The sequence below is a fragment of the Echinops telfairi genome, unplaced genomic scaffold (genome assembly GCF_000313985.2).
Source record: "Echinops telfairi isolate 266 unplaced genomic scaffold, ASM31398v2 ScPeMD7_5592;HRSCAF=6446, whole genome shotgun sequence".
NCBI classification, from domain to species: domain Eukaryota; kingdom Metazoa; phylum Chordata; class Mammalia; order Afrosoricida; family Tenrecidae; genus Echinops; species Echinops telfairi.
In genome coordinates, this window is record NW_022109491.1 from 35,735,532 (window position 1) to 35,757,317 (window position 21,786).

Genomic DNA, 21,786 nt, shown 5'->3' on the forward strand with positions numbered 1-21,786 from the left:
CTTTGGGTCTCCACTCCGCACTCCCCCCATCATTCACTATGGTAAGATTTTTTGTTCTGATGATGCCTTATACCTGATCCCTTCGACACCTCGTGGTTTCATAGGCTGGTGTCCTATTATCTGTCTTATCCAAGATGTTGGTGAGCCTTGAGCAACAACAAATACAGCAATTGGCTCCCTGAGAAGTGAGAAGCAATGAGTTTGCACAGTTATTAAAACAGAGGGGAAACAAAGGTTGATACTCTTTTTAGAGAATTAAGGAGTGTAACATGGAAGCGTAGCTAAAAAGAAGGCCTTGCCCCCTGTACTTGTAGAGGAGCCACTAAGAACCTAAGGGCAGAAGTAAGATGTGTTGAAGGAGTATTTCTTGGTCAGCTCAAGGAATAATTCTTGGTCATCTCAAAAGATCATAGACGTTTTCACCTTGGAAGTAATGTGAAGCAACAATTCCCAAATAACCACTTCAGCCATGAGGCTATTTGAATAAAAGACTCCAGAATTATCCAACTTTATCTTTATAATTTCAAGTGGATTTCCCTAGATGATGAATGTAAAATCTTTTCTTGATTAATCAAATGATGGCGAGATGGGACTTGCCCTGAGGTTAGCTATAAGCCGATAAGAATTCAGGAATTTTTACCAAGCAGGAGACTACAGTTTAGAAACATTGATCTGCAGTCATTCTTCCTAAAGCTAAGCAGAGAACCAATCCAGCCATTTATTAAAGTTTATCCTATTTCATAAGGAGCCTTAATGGTGTAGTGGTTACATGTTTGGCTGCGAACTGCTAGGTCTGCAGTTCAAAACTACCAGCTGCTCCTGGGGAAAAAGACACGGCTTTCTACTCCAATAAAGAGTTAACAGTCCCAGAACCTCCCAGGGAAAGTTCTACCCTGCCCTATCAGATCACCATGTGCTAATATCAACTCAATTGTAGTGAGTTTGATCTGGGATTTTATTTCATGAAGAAGCCCAGAGGTTACTGTGGGTTAGATATTGGGTGGTTCCCCACAATGTCAATAGTTCAAATGTACCAGCCACTCCAACGGGAAAAAGAGTCACTATTCCTATAAAGGTTTACAGCCTTGGTAACCCTCTATAGGGTTACTATGAATCACAATCAACTGGGTTTAGTTTGGAGAGGAACTGTTCAGCGCATTCAACAGGATAACAAGTAATTGAGCTAACTTGTCAATCAAGCAGTTCACAACCCTTCCCTGTTTCTACATGCTGCTTCACCAACCAGGGGGACCCCTCACGCATGACCTGACTTTTCACTGGGCTAATTCCAATACCAGACAAGGCTTATTGCAAATGCTATATCCATCCACAGGCGAGGCTACATCAAGTTAATGCAACCTAGCCCAGGACTGACTCTGAAACAGGGCCTGTTACTGAAAGCTTCCAACATCATCGGGTCATTACCAACATCTTTCTCCTGTAGGTAGAAGGAAAGGAAAAGTGGTCTGTAGTGACAATAACGCGGGTAACCGTTTACCTGCTCCTCATTGAGAATGGTGAGCTTCGAACTACTGTCTTGGCAGATTATCAAGCCAGGAGCTGGCTTACCATTTAGAACAAATGCTTGTAAAGTAATAGCTCCGTCATTTGTGAGAAGAAAAAGATAGTCCTGGAAGAAAATAATTATTGATCATTAACTAGGCCCGGGATCTAACCATAGGAGACTCAGTCTGTAGTTATCAATGTAAAGGTGATGCCCTGGTCTGAACCACAGCCATTGACTTCTAAAAGACCGTATGAATGAGCCTCTGAATAGTTTTAGGTGCCTTTAAAGTTTTTCCCTTTTCTCTCATCAACTCTCTTTATCTTTAAAGGATGTAATTCAAGCCATCAAGGAAACCGCATTTGTCACATCAGAATATCCTGTAATTCTCTCCTTTGAAAATCACTGCAGGTATAATTATTCATTCTACTCCAAACCAGGAAGTATTGTCTCCCAAACGCCACCCCTGCTCTCCAGCTTTTGGAGCAATTAAATAGTTTGTTTTGTGATATGCTAAATACTGAATAATTCTCCGGTTAAGCATACAGTCTTAGACGAAAATACTACTACTAATAATAAACAAAAAATACATAGGTTGCTTTAATTTTCTTTTTTTAATGTTCCCTCTAAGCAAAAGGTCAGAAGTTAGGACACCTGAGTGGTGGAAGATTTGACAGTATATTTTATGGCAGACTTTATTAATTTGAAAAGGACTTCTTATTCTTTTTACCAACTCTTAGTGTTGGAATGGAATCTCCATTTTTTAATTGTACCAGCTAGTGCATGGTATTTAAAAGCACATCTCACATCAATATCAAGAGGACAATCATGCGTTTCAAAGAGTGGGAGGTTTTAATTGTGTAGGAATGGGTGCTTCTTATTCTTGGACTGTTAATAGATGTTTGAATTCACAAATGCCAGTTCTTTCTCTCCAGCAAATACCAACAGTACAAGATGTCCAAATATTGCGAAGATCTATTTGGGGACCTCCTGTTGAAACAAGCACTTGAATCACATCCAGTATGTATTTTTAGCTAACCATATTTCTAGCATGAATGGACTTGTTTTGAAATTCATTTCTGAAGGGTCAAGTAGTACTGGAGGACTAATGCTAAAGATATTCATCTTTATTTAAATGTCTTGGTACAGAAAGCTTTTGTGGTGCTGGAGGGGGATATATAGAAAGACACATAAAATAAACATAGTTCCATATGGTTTGGAAGACCCTAAAGTCTTAGGACTTTTGCTTTTCCATCCTGAAATTTCATAAGGTCCTTGATAAGGCCAAGGGTCTAAAGAAAAGTTTGGAGCAGCCATGCCCCATCAGAACAGATCTGAATCTGTATTATATGGATATATCAGAATGGGACGTGGAACGGGAAAAAGGGCAAGCTGAAGCCTTGGAATAGGGGATTTGGAAGAGGTGCAGCGTGCCCTCTCAGGAACTGGATGCAGAAGACCGGGTTGTGGGCAGGCCTGTGGAGAGTGAGGTAGACCACCACCTGAGAACTAGAAATTGCTGTTTCTGCCTCTGTTACAGGGCGAAAGAACGGGCACTCACCAGGCCCTTGTTTTCTAAAAGGGAGGTTACGTTTCTAGTCGATCTGTAATTTTCCCATTCTGATTGTCATTCCAAAATTTTACAAATTCAGGTCTGCCCGCATGTTACCTCATCAGCCATGACTGAAAGAGTTGGAAGCCCTGGTCTAGACTCGGCACTGCCTGTCAATTTTAGCTACGTGTTCAATCAACCTGGAGAGCTATGCCAGGGCCCTGCTCTCAATTTCATTGATGCAAAGTAGGGCCTGAGCATGGTCTTTTGAAAAGCTCTCTGTGAGTGGGTTCAGTGTTGGGTTGTGAACAGCAAGGTTGGCAGTTCAAACTCAAAAGCTGTTCTACAGGTGAGAGATGAGACTGCCCCGCTCCTGTCACGATGGACAGTCTCATCAACTCAATGGAGCAAATCAATCCCATAGGGCTACTACCAGAATCAACCAGATGGCAGTGGGTTGGGGTTGTTATTTTGTGGGGTGGGGGTGGTCTAGGTAAGTCTGAGTTTCTAGGTTCAGAACTCATGGGAGTGTGTTGCTTTGGAAAAAACCCGCAATAACATGCCCAACTCCCAGACAACGGCTTGTCTTCGCAGTCCGGTGCCATGGGGTCAGCTGTGACTCACAGCAGTTCTGTGCTGCCCCGCAGAATGAAGCACGGCCCAGTCCGCACCTGTGTTTGAGGCCCTTCTGGTAGCCACTGTGCCCATTCATCCAGTGGAGGGTCTTCCTCTTTTCCACTGACCCTCAACTGGACCAAGCAGGAGGTCCTTCTCAGGGACTGGTCTCTCCTGTTCACATGCCCAGCATCCACCTCACCGTCCTCACCGCCAAGGAGCACTCTGACAGCCCCTCCTCCAGGGCAGTCCTTAATTAAGCCTTGCCACGTTCCTCGCCAACATTAGAATGCAAGCCCCTGAGTCCTCTGTCTTCCTTACTCGTGATCACGTACAGAGGAGGCGATTGAAAAGCTCATAACTTAGGCCAAGGACACTTTAGTCCTCAAAGTGACAACTTTGATTTCGTCACTAAGCACCTCAAGACCTCTTTACGGCCAGCCAATAAGGCTGTGGTACCTGCACGTTGCAGGACTGTCAGTGAGTCGTTTTCTGATCCCAATGCAGTACTCGACTTCCCCTATTGTGGTTTCTTGTATTATTTGCTCAGCGTACAGAGGGGATGTGTAGGAGGAAAAGACACATGAAAGGCAGTGGCCGAGAAGCAGCTCCCCCGTGCACATATTCCCTCTCCACTCCTTCCCAACGTTCCGCTGCAGGGGCTGCTCCAGTGGCCCACAGGGGGTGTTGGGCTGGTAGCTCAGGACACCATGCTTGGGACAGTGGAAGGACCGGGAGAAAAGGAAGGCGTTTGTATTAGTCTAGGGACAGCGTTCAACAAAATGGATTGACACAGAGGCTGCCACCCGGAGCTCAAACCTCAGATCACCTGTGAGGAGGGTGGCGGTCCAGGCGGTGTGTCCTTCTGTGATCTGTAGGGTCACTGTGAGTCAGAATAGACTCAGCGGAGCTGACCAGCAGCAACTGCCCTCTGCTCTTGTCTCCTGGGGTTGCCTCGTAAATGAACTTTCATCCTTGTCTTAGACACTCATCTTAAGAATATCCATTTTAAGAAAATCTCTAATTGAGTGACTGATTGGCTTTATGTAGACCTTCTGTTCATGATGTGGGTTGGGCTAAGAAACTTGCTTCTGCGATAAGGCTACTGCATTCTTAGTAGAGTGGTACACACATGCCACGTAGACAGGACTGTAGGAAAAACAGGTGATGCAAATGGGAGCTTTTAATTAAAAACTGAATTAAAGAGCTTCTCACCGCTCTTGGGGTAGGAGGGTGAGGCCAGGCTCCACAGGACACAAATGGAAGCATGCCTCCGAAACAGAAGGTGCCCAGGCCTGGGGAAGGTACTGAGCAATGTGTCTGGATTGGGAGCAGTAGGCTTCTCGAAAGAAGAGCATTCTGGCCAGTGTTTCGTTTGAGGGATTGCAGACATGGAACACAGGCCGTGGTATGTGGGGAAAGGAACCCTGGTGGTGTGATGGGTTAAGCATTGGACCGCTAACAAAAAGGCTGGCAGTTCAAAACCACCAGCCACGCTCCGCACGAAAAAGATGCGGCAGCCCGCATCCGTCCAGATCTGTGGTCCTGGAAACCCTCATGGGGAGCAGTTCTACTCGGTCCCGTGGGGCCGCTCTGAGTTGGGATTGTCTCTGGGAAATGAGTTTTGAAGGTAATGAACACCATACAGATTCATGTTACCTTGACTTTCCTGGTACTTTCAGGTCTGGCGTTGAGCAGTAAACCTTCGGATCTAACGCCACTGGGGAAGTGGAGCAGCTATGCACCTTCGGAAACCGCAGCCTGGGTTTCAAACCCTCAGCCCTGTTCTCAGGCAGAGTGGGAGGGGTGGGCTGGCTTCTGTCAGGAGTGAAATTTTAAATAATTGCTTTGATTGCCACCTAGTGGATGTTGGGTTGCATGACCGGGGATGGAAATGGTCATTCATTCATTCAGCCTCTTTCTGTTTCTCCCCAGCTCGAACCGGGCAGGCCCCTGCCATCCCCCAACGACTTGAAAAGGAAAATACTCATCAAAAATAAACGGCTGAAAGCCGAAGTTGAAAAAAGTAAGACCAACACACACACGATGTGCTTGGACAGTTCGCTTTCTAGATTAACATCTCTGAGCTCTTTGGGGGAGGGATGCAGGGGTGTTGTAGATGCTTCTGGGCACGAAGTCAGTTTGCCGCATTTCCCGCTGGGTTTCCAGGTCTGTTTATCCCTGCCCCTAGAGAAGCATATGCACATCTTCATCTGCCGGGCTCTCAAGGAGCTCAAGGGGCCTTTGAGAATTTATCAAGACAGAAGGAGCTGGCATCTTCAGCTTCTATAGTCAAAGCCCTCTGGAAAAGCCCGCCTGGGGGTTGCCCATGTGATATGTGCCTGTCTGGGGATCCCAGCCAAATCTATGAGTTTCTAAGCATGCTTCTACGGGTGGAGAGAGAGAATATTTTTTAGAGGAAGTTTTCATTTTTTTTAGTATGTTTCCAAACTCAGTGGATTAATAGCACCAAATATTGGTGTGACTGCGGTTTCCCCCATGTTCTAAAATAAAATAAATTTACCTCATATGAGTGACTTTATTTTTATTATGACAAAAAAGATGTCGTAGGAAAAATTCAAACAAAATTGTCTGAAAATAATAAAGTAGCTGTATTACATGTAGACAAAGATACACATGTATGCATACATAGGTGTCATAGAGATAATGTAGGTAAGCCTATTTTGACATATATACATTTTTAACTAATGGAAGTGTGTTTAACACACGGTTACTTTATCGGTTCAACCAGTCACATATACCTACACCCAGTGGTTTTTAATTCTACGTAATTACTTTAATATGCAGCACTATTTGTATTTCATTACAGTGAATGTCATATTACTAACTAGTCCCAAGTGGATGGATTTTCAGCATCAAACACAACAATTGTATGAATACTTTCACAGTACACATTTTTGATGCTTTTTCCTTGGAATCAGTTGGGACCCTTGAGGTTGCTTAGTTAAAGCATAAGGAGCCCTGGTGGTGCAGTGGTTAAGCGCTCTGCTCCTAACCATAAGGCTGACGGTTTGAACCTCCCAGCCAACCTCACCATCCACCCTTGTACAGAGTACAGCCCACAGAACGCTTAGAGCAGCTCTCCGCTGGCGTGGTGGGTGGGAAGGGGGTGGAGATGACTCAGTGGCCCAGGGTGGCCATGGTCACAGCCCATGTCTATTTCCAGATGTATCTTGTTAGGCTTTCAGAAAAGTACCGATTGGCACGTTCCCCAACAATACTCAGGGCTGTTTCTCAGGACTACGGTTAACCCTGACTGTTGACTGTCCTCTGTGTGTGTGGCCAGCTAACAGAAGAAAAGTAGCATCCCATCTGCTTATTTGTATGTTGCTACTAACAGTTTTCCTTCTGGATGGCCATTTGTGATTTGTCCCTCTACGTGCCTACCCATCAGTTGCAGTTCCCAGTATGTGTGTCTCTGTTCTGTTACATCATCACAATAATGGCTTATAAACCTGGGTCACTGTCTGTTTTTTCAAACCATTGGGCTTTTGTTATCCAGCCTTGAGTGCATCACAATAACTGAGTGACTCTCTTAAATGTAGTGACCAGAGATTTGGACAACCCAGTCACATTTCAGTCGCTTTTTATGGTGTGCATACAGTGTATGTAGTTGTGTAGGGGCTTCAGGGTCACAGGTGGTGACATGGGGGCCACTGCTGACACTTAAGAATGTGGCCAAGAGATACCCAGACTGGTTCTTTGCCTTCATCTCCTCCTTAATGTCCACCTAAAAGCTCAGGTTTTTTAAGTGATCTGATGCATCTCACTATCTCCTCCTTCTTGTTGGATTTTAATCACAGAACAGCTGGAAGCTTTGAAAAGCATGATGGAAGCTGGGGAATCGGCAGCCCCCGTGAGCATCTTAGAGGATGATAACGAAGAGGAAATTGAAAGTGGTGAGCTGCTTTATTTTCAGTTGCATGTTTTTTAAAAAAACAAAAACTTTCGTATTGTGACGTGGGTGGAAGTTGACAGAGCGAATTTCCATTTAACCACGCTTACACATGTTGACTTTTGACGTGGATCTTAGTCCCCGTAATGGGACAGCATTCTTCCTGCGTCCTGTGTTTGCCTTTTCTTTTTCTTTTTCCTTGTCTTTCTTTCCCATAGCTTCCTGCCTTCTAAGTTTCTCCATGGGCACCTGCCGCCCTTCCATCCCTATGGCCGTCTGTTGTAAAGAATGAGTCCCTTTCTGGTGTCACTGCTCACCTAAGAGGCCTGTCTGTTGGTTGGCTGGACTTGGGAATAAGTTCCCTGTTAGCCCTGTGAGGTCGCTAGGGGCCATGGACCTGAGTTGCAGCTGTCTCTAGACCAGCGGTTCCCCTCCTTCCTTGTGCCGCGACCCTTTCATACAGTTCCTCGTGTGGTGGTGATCCCCCCGCCCCACCACCATAAAATTATTTTCGTTGCTACTGCATAACTCTCATTTTGCTACTGTTATGAATCGGGCAACCCTTGTCAAAGGGTCGTTCGACCCCCAAAGGGGTTGCGACCCACAGGTTGAGAACCGCTGCCCTAGACCAATAAGCCTGGTCTTGTTTTAGGGTTTTGTTTTTAGTCGTCCCCCCCCCCCCTCTACTCAGGGCCTCTTATTTTGATCCCTTGAGAGTGGCCAGCAGTGGTCGTTAGACACCGTCTAGTTCTGGTCGTAGGATCACGGAGGCTGGTGTTCCCATGGTCCATTGGACCTTTGAAGCAATTAGTAATGTTGAAGAAACTCTTTTTTCTCAGTGGTACCTTACACAGGTAATTTCCAACTTAAAAAGCGTTTCATTCCAGTGATTCCATGCTACGTCAGGTCCGCCGTCTGTTAGAAATACTTTAGATACTCTCTCATGGCTTAGCCCACACGTGCGACACGGGAGTGCATTTTAGGAAAACTTGGAATCAGAAGTAAAAACCTGAAAGCGAGGAATTTACTAATTTTAGTCAGGACCTTGTGAAACTGCAATCCATAGGGTTGGCAGTTCAAAACCACCAGCTTTCTACTCCGTAAGGAATTACAGCCTCAGGAAACCCGCGCAGGCTCTGCGAGTCTGCACTGAGTCCCAGGCAGCAAGCGAGAGAGCAAGTCCGGCAGCACTTCCCTCAGGGCTCCGTGAGTGACGGGTTTCAGACAGACGTGGCGTTGATGCCACTCCTGCAGCAGTCACGTTCTCGTATTTATCTGTCAGAGGGCACACCAGACGTTTTCTACTCTGTGCCGGTTAGGGTTCCTGCTACTGTTAACAAACTACCCCAAATGTAGAGCTTGAAATAACACTCCACCCTTATTTCTCCCACGCACTCCTTTCTCATACTGTGTTGGCTATAAAACGAAGGCCAAGACCACACGCGCCGACCTCGGGTCGATTCCCAGAAGACCTCTTTAAATGGTGCAAACGCAAAGCTGTTGCTTTGCAGGTTCAGGCACACCTGACCAAACCCGGACTGTGCAGTCACGTCGTGTCCACGTCAAAGCTGGGCGGTGAATAAGGAAGACCAGAGAACAGCCGGGCTTCCGAATTGTGGCGTGGTGAAGATGCTGGATAGCCCAGGGACTGGCCAGAGAAGAAACAGATCTGCCTGGGGAGAAGTACAGGCGGGCTGCTCCTTCAAAGCACGGAGGACATGATTTTGTCGAACGGTCTTTGGACCTGTTCTCAGGAGGAGCCAGTCCCGAGAGAAGGTACAGTTGAAAGTCAGTGAGAGAGGAAGACCCTCTACGAGAGGGATTCACCTAGTGGATGCAAACGGGGCTCAAGCAGCAACGGTCGGGAGGATGATACAGGACCAAGCGTTTCGTTGCTCTGGTGGACACAGGGTCACCACAAACCGGCGTTAACTCCGCAGCACAGAGCTGCAGCCTTAGGTCTCCTCCTCCCTTGAGTTTTGTGAGCACTCCTGGTGCAGTTGCCACCAGATGGCGTGTCAGACCAAGTTCATCTGCAAGTTCAGTTGTGCCTGTTGTTCGAGATGGCTCACTCACTAAGCTAGCAGTTGATGCCGACTGTCGGCAAGAAGCTTCACTGGGCCTGCCTATGGAAGCATCCTGTGTGGCCTCCCAATGGCGTTTGGGCTCCTTCCAGCTGGGCAGAGCATCCCAAGCACATCCCAAGAACCAACATTCCAAGGGGCAAGAAGCAAACCACCTGGAGCTCAGCCATTGTCTCTAAAGGTTATTCCTCAAAGCAGCCTCGGGTCCACCTGAGTGCAAGGAAGTAGCCCGGGGCCAGTCACCCTGCAGAGGAGTACAGGGAGGGCATACGTTCCTGCAGCCGTCTATAAACAGCGCCTGCCTCGTTGCTGCCTATATGATTTCACACGTTGTCAAATGACAAACCTAAACAAAGAGTTTCGTTTGGCGAACTGGAAGAAACCTAATTCAAAGGATCAATAAGATACCTCAAAAATGTCAAAAGATTGACATTAAATAAAATCAGTTCCTTAACGTAGGTGTTAGAGATATTTTTTTTTATGTATGGCATTACTAGGTTAGTCCACTGAAAGGAGACATGGTGACACATTGGTGAACCACCCACCTGTAACCTGTCATTCAAAGACACCAGCCTTCTGCCAGAGAAAGCCGGGCGGTCAGCTTCTGTAAAGATTACAGCCCGGAGACCCTCTAGAGCAGAACTGCTCTGTCCTATAGTATGCTGTGTGCTAGAATCAAGCCAAGAGTTAATTTGGGTGGGTTTAGAGTCCAGTAAAACAAACTGTGGAAATAAATAGGCAGCAAGACAAAAAAATATATATATATTATTAAGAAATTCAACTCCGACTACCATTATTGTAGCAACTGTGGACCGTGCAGTTTACATCCCTGTCTCACCTTCATCCATAAGTGAAGTAGGCAGCATCACTGTCATTTTTCAATGGGGAATTTGGGGCTCAGGCAGGTACTATAAGCATTACATGATCCCACAGCTGCCAAGGAATGTGCTAAAAACACAAGTATGCTAAAAAGTTGTTAAAATATTTTTAAAAGAGAAAGACTGTAACCGAGTAAAGCCAGAGCTGTGAAGTGGCCCAAATACACCGAGTAATCTAAACTGAGAGTCACTGGGATTCCCCTAATCCTTAAAGCTACTCTGACACCTCTATGCATATATGTTAACTGTGCTGATAGGCAGAAGAATATTTGCTACTAGAGACTTCCATGTTACCCCAAATTATACTTGCTGTTTACCAAATCTTAACAGAAATAATCCCATGGGATAGGATTCAGGTGGAAAAAACCTGAGACCAGAGAATCATCCACCTGGATTTCTCTTAAAGCACTCAGAGGCTTCTGCTGTCCCAGTTAATGTGTATGATTTTAAGTTTGAAAGCATTAGTTAGCTTTAGTTCTGGCCGACTAGTTGAACGTGGTTACACTGGTGACAACCCCTTGATTTTAGTATACATAAACAGACTCTAGTCTCTAACTTAGAGACATCAGCACAGCAGACAAGAGAAAGCAAGCATGATTCAAGAGGTCAGGCCCAGGGCTTGTAGAAAGCAAAAAAGCTCTCTGCCCGTGTGGGTCATCAGGTGAGGTCAAGAAAGATGTAGCTCCTGCACTGGGAGATGACCTGTAGGCATATCCAAAGGTGTGCTCGTTTGTGGGTGTGCCTGAATCTGCGTGCCATCCTGAGAGCTGATAAAATTCACGTATACAAGTTTTTAAAGATAGCTGTTAAGTCTCTAACAGTTGAATTGCACATACCCTGTGTCTTCAAGTAGTTTGCCTCTGGCTATGAGGTGAGACTAGACACATGTGAAATAGAAATACATGGTTGAGCTTGAAAAATCAGGAGCATCCGAGGCCCACATCTTACTCTGTGACCTCAGACGAGGGAAATCCTTTGCTGAATTCGTACCTCATCAGTCAGGTGAGGACACTGGACTGGTTTATTGTAAGACCTAGTCTCACTCCACAAGTCCCATTTCTGCCCAACACCTTTATGACCTACTTTGGGTTCTTTGATTGTTTCGGATTTTTCTTCCCCCTCCTCTCCCCCCATGGTCAACCTCTCCTCCACAGCTGCAAGAGAGGAGGGTATCTGTCTCCTCACCCACTCCCACTTCCCATGACTGTCATAGCACCGTACACATGGAAGTCCCTCGAGAAATTCCTGACCCAAGATATGATAGTACCATCTGAAAGGCTCCACTACTTGTAAACTAAGAAAACTCCCTCCGGTTGATTTGTTAGATGCCATAGAATGAAGGGCGCATTCCAATGTCAAAAGTGTTCCAAGGAGGATGGGGAAGGTGCATCTTAGAGTCAGCAAAATGATTTTCCTTCACCTCTGTTATTAGATTTTCATTCCAGAGACTTTAAAGATGCCAGGGGAAAAATCCCCAGTTCTTGTAACTCTGCTCATCTCCCTTGTGAGAGCAATACTCCAAAATTACTTTTGCTTCTTTTTTAAACAGCAAAGTTCCTTCATGCCCTGTGTTGTCTCAGTGTAACTTCGTGTTTGCCTCGCGTGGGTCTCTCCTGATCTAGGCTGGGTTTAGGCCAGTTCCTCACCTGAAGCTCCTGAAGAATGGGCTTGGTGTGGCCGCAGATCCCATACCAGTGAGTGGGTTGCTTATTTTCCGGAGGGTGATCCTTTTTTCACCAACAGCTGTGGATGGCTCCCAGAATTCCTGTTACTCTCTTGAGTCACTGGCCCGGGTGCATCATGCTTCGGGTCACCACCTGGGCCCTCCTCCTTGGACACCTGCTTGACTTGGTACCCTGCTTCCAGCTCCCCTTCCAGCATGAGCCTGAGGACTGAGCCTAGGGCAGGTTTGACCAATGGTTGACAGGAGCAGTACAGACCGTCTAAGGCCTTCCCTTTGTACCTCCCGCCCTTCCAGCCCCTGAGTCACAATGGCAACAACGGTATTCAAAGGGGTCTTTTAATATCATTTTCAAAATTCTCGAGCTATGTTTCCTCCTTGGAAAAAACACGTACTTCGTGTTTTCCCTAGGTGTCAGAAGACCCGAAGATCCTTTTATGAATCACAGATACTCCCGAGGTATTTGAGACTTTCGTTCGTAGGGTCAGGGAGGAAAGAAATAGCTTTTCACTTCACAACCCTGCATTCAGCATAAGTATGCCAGACAGCTTATGCTAGAGGTAGGAGAAACAGCCAAATAAACATGGCGTGGTCCTTGACTTTAAGTAGTGAAGACTGTAGTAAGAAGTTTTGACACCCCCCCCCAATGTTACACATTTGAAAGGTTTTCATTGTCTTTTCGTTAGCACCCTTTTCTTCTCAAAGTACTTAGGTTCTATCCTAATCACAGGCGGGGTCTGCCTGCTTGGCGGTCATTGGGCTTCACAGCTTTTCCTTTTGTCTTCTCTGCAGCTGACCAAGAGGAAGAAGCCCACCCTGAATTTAAATTTGGAAATGAACTTTCCGTGGATGACTTGGGTCACAAGGAAGCTGTTGTAAACAGCGTCAAGAAGGTCAGCGTCTTTGTGTCCTTTTTCTGTCCTGGCTCTCAAGAGGTAGCACCTGCGAGTTAGGACATTCCAGAAATGTGACAGCCACAGGAATAAGTAGCCGGTCGTTCCCCCTTTTAAATTGCTGAGAAGGACGAAAGTATCTCCCTGGGGCCTACAATGGACATGGGAACTTGAGATCCACTCAGAATGCGAAAGGACATGTAGATTGCTCATTCATCCTGCGCTGGTGTTGACCCCTACGCATCTGGCCAATGTCCTTTCAATGTCACTAGCGTTGACTGCATTACTAGAGGTAGCTTTGGAGACTACAATGGCGACTGTCACACTCACAAGGGTGGGCCGATTGAAGACCACTGGGAATATGCCCCCAACTAGTTCAACCCAAATCCTCGTTAGAGAACCAGCCCAACTAGTGAGATCTCTCCTTCCTCATGGGGAGTAAACATGAAAATACTTCCACTGATAGCTATAAAAAATACTGTGTATGTCCTATGTGAGAGGCACAGTCTAGAATAGTCAATGTAATGATCTAGAAGGGTCAAGATGCACTTACATTCTGCCCACAAGGAGTTTATTGTCTAAGGGGATTTTAGGGAAAGAAAGTAGGGAACAGGCAAGAAGCAAGGAAATAGTCAAATGTTTATATAACGACAGTGTATGCTAAGTACTATTATGGAAATAAAGACCAGTGCTAAGGTGGGGAAGAGTGAGGTGGAGGACCCCAAGGTCAAAGAGGAATCTGCCTCTTTGCACAGAGATAAACTTTCCACCTGGAGGACCATGTCTTCATTCCCTAGGGCTTTGTAACGAGATAGGTGAACCTGAACCACAGAAATGTACTCTCTCACGGTGCTAGAAGCCAGAAGCCCAAATTCACAGTCTCAGAAAAGACATGACCTCTCTTACGTCTCTAAGAGAAGATGCTTCCTTTTTTCTGGCTTCTGTTGCTGTTGTCAGGTGCTGTTGGGGGCTCCCACTCATCGGCCCGCCGTGCGCCATCCTCCCCAGTGGTCTGTGTGCGCTCCGTGTTGTAGCCACTCTGTCCGTCCATCACGTTAGGAGTCTTTGTCGTTTCCACCGCCCTCCTACTTAGCAAACATAGTGTCCATTTCCAGGGCCTGCTGCCTCCTGATAACATGTCCAAAGTGCGTGCGACAGTCTCGCCATCCTCACTTGTCAGGAGCCTTCTGGCTTTACCTCTTCCAAGACACAATCGTCTGTTCTTTGGGCAGTCCCTGGTACTTCCAATATTCTTTGTCAGCATTACCGTTCAAATACATTGGGATGCTTCTTTGCTCTGCTTTATTCAATGTCCAACTTTCACATGCATTTGGTTTGCGATGACAAAAATACCATGACTTGGGTCAGGCACACCTTAGTCCTCAAAGTGACACAGCATCACACTGTATCACAGCAATCCACAAGCCACCACAGTATAACAAACTGAAGAGAATGGTGGATTGCCTTCTGTTGGTTCCCAGCAAGCATGAGCATTCTTTGACCTGTAGCTGCATCACAGGAGTCTCTGCCTCCATCTCCAGCTAGCGACATTCCCTCGGGCCTCTCTGTTGTTCCTCCTCTCATAAGGCCAGCATGTACCATGGATGTGGACCCACCGTACTTCAGTCTGTCCTCACGTTGACTAATGTACTACCTCGTGGGCTTTATCTCTAAAACATCGCCTTCATGATCACATTCACGAGAACTGAGGGTTAGGATTGTGTCCATGGAGGACACAACTCAGTCCATACTGGAGCATGACATGTATTTCTATGTCCACATCTGTTTACATAAGTATGCGTATGTATGACTAGTAGATTCGGGATGTTATCTGTTGTACATGTAAACATTCTTTCCTTTCTTTAATTTAGGTTTCAGATGATCTTGAACATGAAAACAACAAAAAGGTAGCAAATTAATGGCCTGTGCGTTTTATTTCATTACATGATACCCATATGCGACCCTCAGATGTCAAACTGTGTGTACTAACTGTTTTTGTTACTCTCATTTCCTCCATCCATGCAATGCCGAGCTTAGTGTTTATAGTACATATCTAAAACACCTAATTACAAGCGTTTTCAAGAATGGGAATTAATCATAGTGATAGAATGACTACGTGTTAATAAAATCACCAAACCATGGCCAGCAAATTAGAGGCCTTGACCTAATGTACTTAACGATTCTCAAACAAATCAGTAGTTGGCACAATAAGACGTGTTCTCAGGTTGAGTCGGAGCTGTCAGTCCAGAACCGGCTGCATAACCATCAGCCTGTTGAACGGAAGATTGAAGTGACCTCACAAGTCAGCAAGTCCTTCAGAGCACCTCCTAGCAGAAAGGGGCTTCGTCCCAGCCCCGTGGACGTTCCGCAAGACCATGCATCCATGTCACAGTCTAGACCTTTATTTGCGATGATTAAGTCTTGTCTTTTTTGTGAGGAGAAGGAGGTCACATTTTCCATTTCTTTTTCCCTTCAGAATTCTTTGTGACCCTCCAGGTGTTCTTGCTGAGTAAGCATCCACGGTCTCTCAGACAAGTGGGAAGCAGATGCCAGTGGCAGACAGACGTTTGCCATGGCCTTGATTCCTACTGTTCAGAGTGTCAGGAAATCCTGTCTTGCTCTCCCTGGGGCCCTATCTTATTTGGAGGGCTACTTCACCCCCGTATTGCTAACTATTTAATGTGTAAGGGGTATGAGCCGATCTTATTGGAGTCTTATTGGAGCGGGTGCGAGTCACGCCCTGCGCCCATGCTAGAATGGCTTAGGGATTGGAGTCAGTGATTTCCCAGTCACCCTGGGCGACTACTATTTAGTAAGTGGCTCTGACCAAAGTGTTTCAATCCGTAAACCCTCAGTCTTCTCCTTTGACCGAGAATGCGGACTCTGATACCAGCTCTACCAAATTCTTCCTGGTAATGAAGGTGTACAAGTAAAAAATTCAGCCCAGGGCCCGACATATAATAATGGTGTTATTTATTATGATTGTACATATGAGAAAGCAATCAGACCGAGCCCCCTACTTTTATTTGAGGGGTCAGGACATAACCCTCCCCCGCCCCTGAAAAAAAAAAGTTCTTTTTCAGAATTACACTGTTTTAATTATTTAGCTCAAGTTTCTATTGGTGAAATCCATTAGGTAACAATTAAGATGAACAAATTGACGAGTATTTGTTGTTTTTTACTCAGGAATTGATTGTGTGACTGAGCAGTTTATCCATCTATATTGAATCTATGCAGAAAATTTAGCTGTTGATAGTTTGCTACAACGTGCTGATGACTTTTGAAGCCTTTATTGACTTTTGTCTATTAAAAAAAAATCCATCAAGAAATGAGCTAAAAGCTTTTATTTTATTTTCGTCTATGCAAAACAATGCAACTTTCATGTATTCTGTGTAGGTCAGGTGATCTGAAGAACGACATCTAATGGTGCCTTATGTCTGGGCCTGCATTCTGACAAGGGTGTGAACTTATGAAGCATCCCTGCTGATATATAAGCTTAGTATAGTTCGTCGCATAAAGAAAGTCCTTAGAAATTTTTAAATGCCCTAAAACTATGAGCTAGATTTAATAAGTTCTTCCTACTATGTTCCTTCAAGCTAAGGAGATCGAGCTTTGTACGTTACCCTTTTGCAGAATTGAGGGAAAAAATAATGACATTTTGAGTTTGGGGAGAACGTGCGCACGCGCATGCTTTGTTGTGGAAAGTGCGCACCCTCTGAAGTATGGGCAATACAGATTCCCTCCCTTGTGTCTGCAGGGCCTGGTTACGGTAGAAGATGAGCAGGCGTGGATGGCGTCGTATAAATATGTCGGTGCGACCACTAATATCCATCCATACTTGTCCACCATGATCAACTATGCACAGCCTGTAAAGTTTCAAGGTTTCCATGTGGCTGAAGGTAACGCCAAAGGTTAACTGCAGTAGCCTTTTTAGTGTCTGTTAGGCTTTTATTTTTCTGATAAATCTTTTTGTTTTCTGGGGACCTGTTGTACCTCTCACCTTGTTTTTATTCCAAACCCTGTGCGGAGGGAGCCCCTTACCCAGCGCATGTAGTCGCATCGTGCTGCTGTTCCCGCTCTGTCCACAGGGTGGCTCTGAGAGACTGTGGATTTGTAAGCACTCACCCTCTGGGCCCTTATGCTTTCCTGATTAAACCTCCGTCCATCAGAAACTAGCTTCCAAAAACGTACAAAGGGTTACCACATTTTTCTATCATCATCTCTTGGCTGGAGACCTCCTCATCCAAAATTCATGTGCCAGGGGTGGCCGTGGCATTTAGGGCATGTCTAATTTGCTTAATGACTCAAAATGTAATTCATGACACTTTTTTTTTTTTGAGGCAGTATGTCCATCTGCAGAATGTTAGCGAATGTGGGAGCTGCTGATTTGATAACCTAACAGCTGCTTCCAGAGCCTCGTGGTTCAGGATTTATATGTACTGCTTGTCTCTCTGTGACGGTTTCGTGGCAGGGATTCTTAATGCCTCTTTGCTTCTCCTTACAGAACGCAATATCCATTATAACATGTCTTCTTTCAACGAATCGGTCGGTCTGGGCTACTTGAAGACACACGCAATTGAATTTGTGAAGTATCCTCTATGTTCAGTGGACTGAACTGCTGCTGCACTTTTTGTTTCTGTTTCGCGGAAGCCTCGAAGAGAGAAACGAGTGTTATAGCACCTTGATGGTAGGCCTAACGAAATGTGACCGACGACTGACTAGTCACCGCCGTCAAGTCCAAGTCCGGCATCCAAGCAGATGCCAAAGTCAGCCTGTGATTTCTTCCTCCAAACCCGGGTTTCCCAAAGTGGGCGGTGCTAGAAAGATCCCCGGCCCACAGAGGCGGCTGCTTACACTTTATCCTGGATTACAGGCTATACAGTAGAAATGTTCATGGCCCAGGAGGGTTGAGTCATTTTTTTTTCTTTTCTGAAAAGGGGGTGTTCGGACAAATGGGTCTGGGAGCCTATCCCATAAACCACAAACAGGATTTTCTCTTAAACACCGTGGTTAAGTGTGAGCCCGCTCTGCTGTCTTCGGGTTGACCGTTTGCTCGGCTCTTTGGGGTTGGAGCTATTGCTCTCTCTCTACCACATCCCACTCTCTTGCTTTTTCCGTTTCCCTTAATAAGCTGCACAGTTATAACAAACGGCAAATGAGTCGCATTTACCCCAAGGGAGGACGCGTGGATTCCAGTAATTACATGCCGCAGATTTTCTGGAACGCTGGCTGCCAGATGGTGTCACTGAACTATCAAACCCCAGGTAGGTGCTGCCGGCCAGTGACCCCGAGTCCCACAGGAAGCCATGTCACCATGGGACAGCGTGCTGCCCATAGTTGACATCCGTTGACTGGGGCCATTGTTCAAGGAAGCCGATAGCTGGCAAGCCACTGTGTTTAGGGGTGGTATCAGAGCAAGAAAACGAAAACCCACGTTGAGCAATATAATAAGGGCAGAAGAGAATATACGCCTGTCTGGATGGAAAGTAAAATTCTTGGTAGAATACCACGGGACAATGGAGCTAACCATCCTTTCTGGTGGCCCATTGCTAGTGTGTCTTCCTTTCAGATCAGCATGTTTTATCCTTGTTTCCCAAGATAGGATTACATGAGAAGAATCTGCAAAGAATTTGAGTGTCGTGGTGCAGTCACCGTAGGTCTTTGGGAAAGGGCGTGGAGCATGGTTTACATTGAATCGGCACCAAGGTCGTAAGCGCGCCGTGCCGTACAATGACACAACCTTACCAAGTAGAGTCTGAGGACTTATATCTTAGTATAGCGGTATGAATGTATGACTTGGCCGTCTCAAGTACACTCAAAGGCAGGCTTCCAATATCTAACGACTCCCCACCCCCTACTATTAGAGGATTAGGTTTTCATAAGGGCACTTAAAAAGAATTTTCAAAGAATTTGAAGTTTTCTTAACAGCCTGGGATCACAACAATCATTGTCCACCACTACCCTCTGCCGTCCCAACTCAGAGCGACCCTATATTGGGTTTACTAGGCTTTCTAAATCTTTAAAAGAGCAGACAGCCTCATCTTCCTCCTGAGGGGCAACTGCTGGGTTCGAACTGCTGACATTATAGCTAGAAGCCCAAGTGCGCCTTAGTGATCAGATGAGAGGCAGCAAAATAACAGGCTCTAGTCATATTGCAGGACAGACCAGCCTGGTCAAGTAGCGGAGCATTGAACAAGATGGACTCTTCGACAAGATGGCTTGACGCAGTGGCTGCAACAACGGCCTTAACCATCAGAACAATTGTGAGCCTGGCACAAGGCTGAGCAGTATTGCCTGCTTTGGTACACGGAGTTGCTACGGGTCCGAACCCACTCAATGTCGCCTAACAACCGCAGTCACTCATCTCAGGAGCGCTGGTGATTTGGTGGGCCGTGTGTTGGGCTGCTAATTACAAGATCACCAGTTCAAACCCACTAGGTACCCCTTGGAAGAAAAATGAGGTGTTCTTTTCCCATAAGAATTTACAGGCTCAGAAACTTTTAGCAGTCAGTCTTCTCAGCCCTTTGAAGACTCACTCCACTGAAATAGGTGAGGGAGCTATTCTCACTGCCTGTGGTTAATTGCACAGAAGGATTATGTGGGTAAGCAGGGTCCCTAAACCCGGCAGAAACCCCTTTTGCTTTTCAGTCCTTTGCTCCATGAAAGCATCACCCAGCCCCGATTTGGGGCATTTTCCCTTATGATCGCACCGCCATACTTTGAGAACCTCTGCCCTCTATAATCTCTCTTTACAGACTTACTGAAAAAGACTGTGATTCTCACCCCTTTTCTATAAATCTGCATTGAGAAGACATCATCCAGGGCCAGCAAGCCCTCACTGGAGGGACCACGTTGCGCAGTGACCCCATTGCATTGACCATACAGTGTTTCTCGCAGGGGCACCGTAACATGAAATAATCACGATGATTTCCTTACTCTTAAAGAGCTTACGTTGTCTTCTCCACTGGTCAGCGAGCCGATCGTGTGTATTAAATGACCCTACGGAGGTGTACTCGCCAGGCAGCTTGTGGTTTATCAGATTAGATTTAAGCACAACGTTTTGAAGAGCAAGAAAAGCCACTCTCTTTTTGTATTTCATCTGTTGATAAGCAGAAAGATTTGGTCCAACTGCAAGGGCAGAATCATAAGCCAAGCCCTGCCAACATGGTCGCCACCAGAAGAATGCTCCTGCTGGCCCACACTGGGACTAAGCCACTGATTTTTACCTGAAGCTCGCCGCTCTCTCCCTTTTTTGTTGTATTTTTAATTGACTTTTACCCTAGTGCTGCGTGACCCCTGTGCTCCCCCTGAGGGACCCTACAGCACAGACTCGCCAACTGCTCACCAGATTGGACCTCTGTACTCAGACCTAACTGAGCAAGCGTGTGACTTGAATGTTGGATCCATTGTTTTAAGCAATTATGCGAAATTAGGAGTTATACCATGATGTTCATGAGAACCCATTTGTGTATATTAAATTGAGCATGAGGTCATTTCAACATTAGAGCCAGTTGTTTGTCTTAAACAGACCCAGAGGTACCTCTCGTTACAGAGAATGGGAGCCAGTCTCTGATTTCTGTTGTTTAAAATGGCTCCACCAGGGTCTTCTTTGTCCAGGGAGATGAAGTGCTAAATTGTTTTTGTCTCTTGACAGATTTGGCAATGCAATTAAATCAGGGAAAATTCGAGTATAATGGATCATGCGGGTGAGTAATGTAATTTAAACTGTTGTCACCTTGTTGAGAACTCCGTACTACCGCTATGATGAGAGCATGTCAGTTTTAATTAGGGACTGCTGAATTTAAGCTGGTTTTTGAGAGAGGGAATAGAAACAAATGGAATCCCCAGGTAGATTATATTTGCAAATATATATTCTTCCCCTACCCCAGTTTTAATGAACAACATTTTGGGGTGTTTTGTTTTTTTTTTTTTTGTAATCATAAGTTAAGCAATCTATTGTACATTTGAGTTTAATTCTGTCACTTTAAATTCAACAGTGGAAGCTTTTATATCTGGAAGAGATTATAGTACTTGATCTATTGGACAATAGTGAGAGACAAAGACACCAAAATATGTCTATTTTATCCAACACAAATAAAAGAATGACATTAACTGAGCATATAATAAAATTGAGAGTGTCAAGGTGGATTTAATTCGGCAGGAATTAAACTTGGTTCTCATCTTCTCGCTGACTTCTAAAACACTCCCTAGACTCGATGAACCAGGTAGTGAATTACTGATGTCGCCGGGAGGACGTGACTCCCAGCTTATAGGAACCCTCACGTGCAACAGAATGGAGCGTTGCCTGGTCCTGCATCCTCCTCCTCCCTGTGACCAGCATGTTTGGCCATTGTTTCAGCTTGGTCAATTTGAGCCCACTGTTTCTACTAATCTATGTCTTCCTCTCGGGCCCTCCAACTCACCAGGAATAATGTCTTCCTCTAGTGATGGATCCCTCAGCATTTGACCGAAGCAAGTGAGGTGGACAGTGTTCTAGTCCATAAGGGTTGCACTGGCTAGTACTTGCATGAAAATCAGCAGGTCTTTCTGCCTGGGCTGTCTTCTTGAGACTGGAGCTCACTGAGATTTGCCCACCTTGGAGGACCCTTCTGGTGGCATAGCTTCGCACCTCACAGCAACTTGCAAGCCTCTGCAGCATAGTG

At 45.7% G+C, this 21,786-nt stretch overlaps 1 protein-coding gene across 4 annotated transcripts in view; it reads left to right on the forward strand.

The window, feature by feature from the left end:
- PLCB4 (phospholipase C beta 4) overlaps positions 1-21,786 on the forward strand; it is a 422,814-nt gene that overhangs the window by 330,062 nt on the left and 70,966 nt on the right. For all 4 annotated transcript variants that reach the window (XM_045295217.1, XM_004698161.2, XM_045295218.1 and 1 more), the window contains exons 15-24: positions 1,836-1,915; positions 2,440-2,524; positions 5,607-5,697; positions 7,496-7,591; positions 13,023-13,123; positions 14,995-15,030; positions 16,881-17,022; positions 17,628-17,712; positions 18,263-18,387; positions 20,778-20,829. In XM_045295217.1, the coding sequence (XP_045151152.1) occupies positions 1,836-1,915; positions 2,440-2,524; positions 5,607-5,697; positions 7,496-7,591; positions 13,023-13,123; positions 14,995-15,030; positions 16,881-17,022; positions 17,628-17,712; positions 18,263-18,387; positions 20,778-20,829 (893 nt within the window). The remainder of the gene's footprint in view (positions 1-1,835; positions 1,916-2,439; positions 2,525-5,606; positions 5,698-7,495; positions 7,592-13,022; positions 13,124-14,994; positions 15,031-16,880; positions 17,023-17,627; positions 17,713-18,262; positions 18,388-20,777; positions 20,830-21,786) is intronic.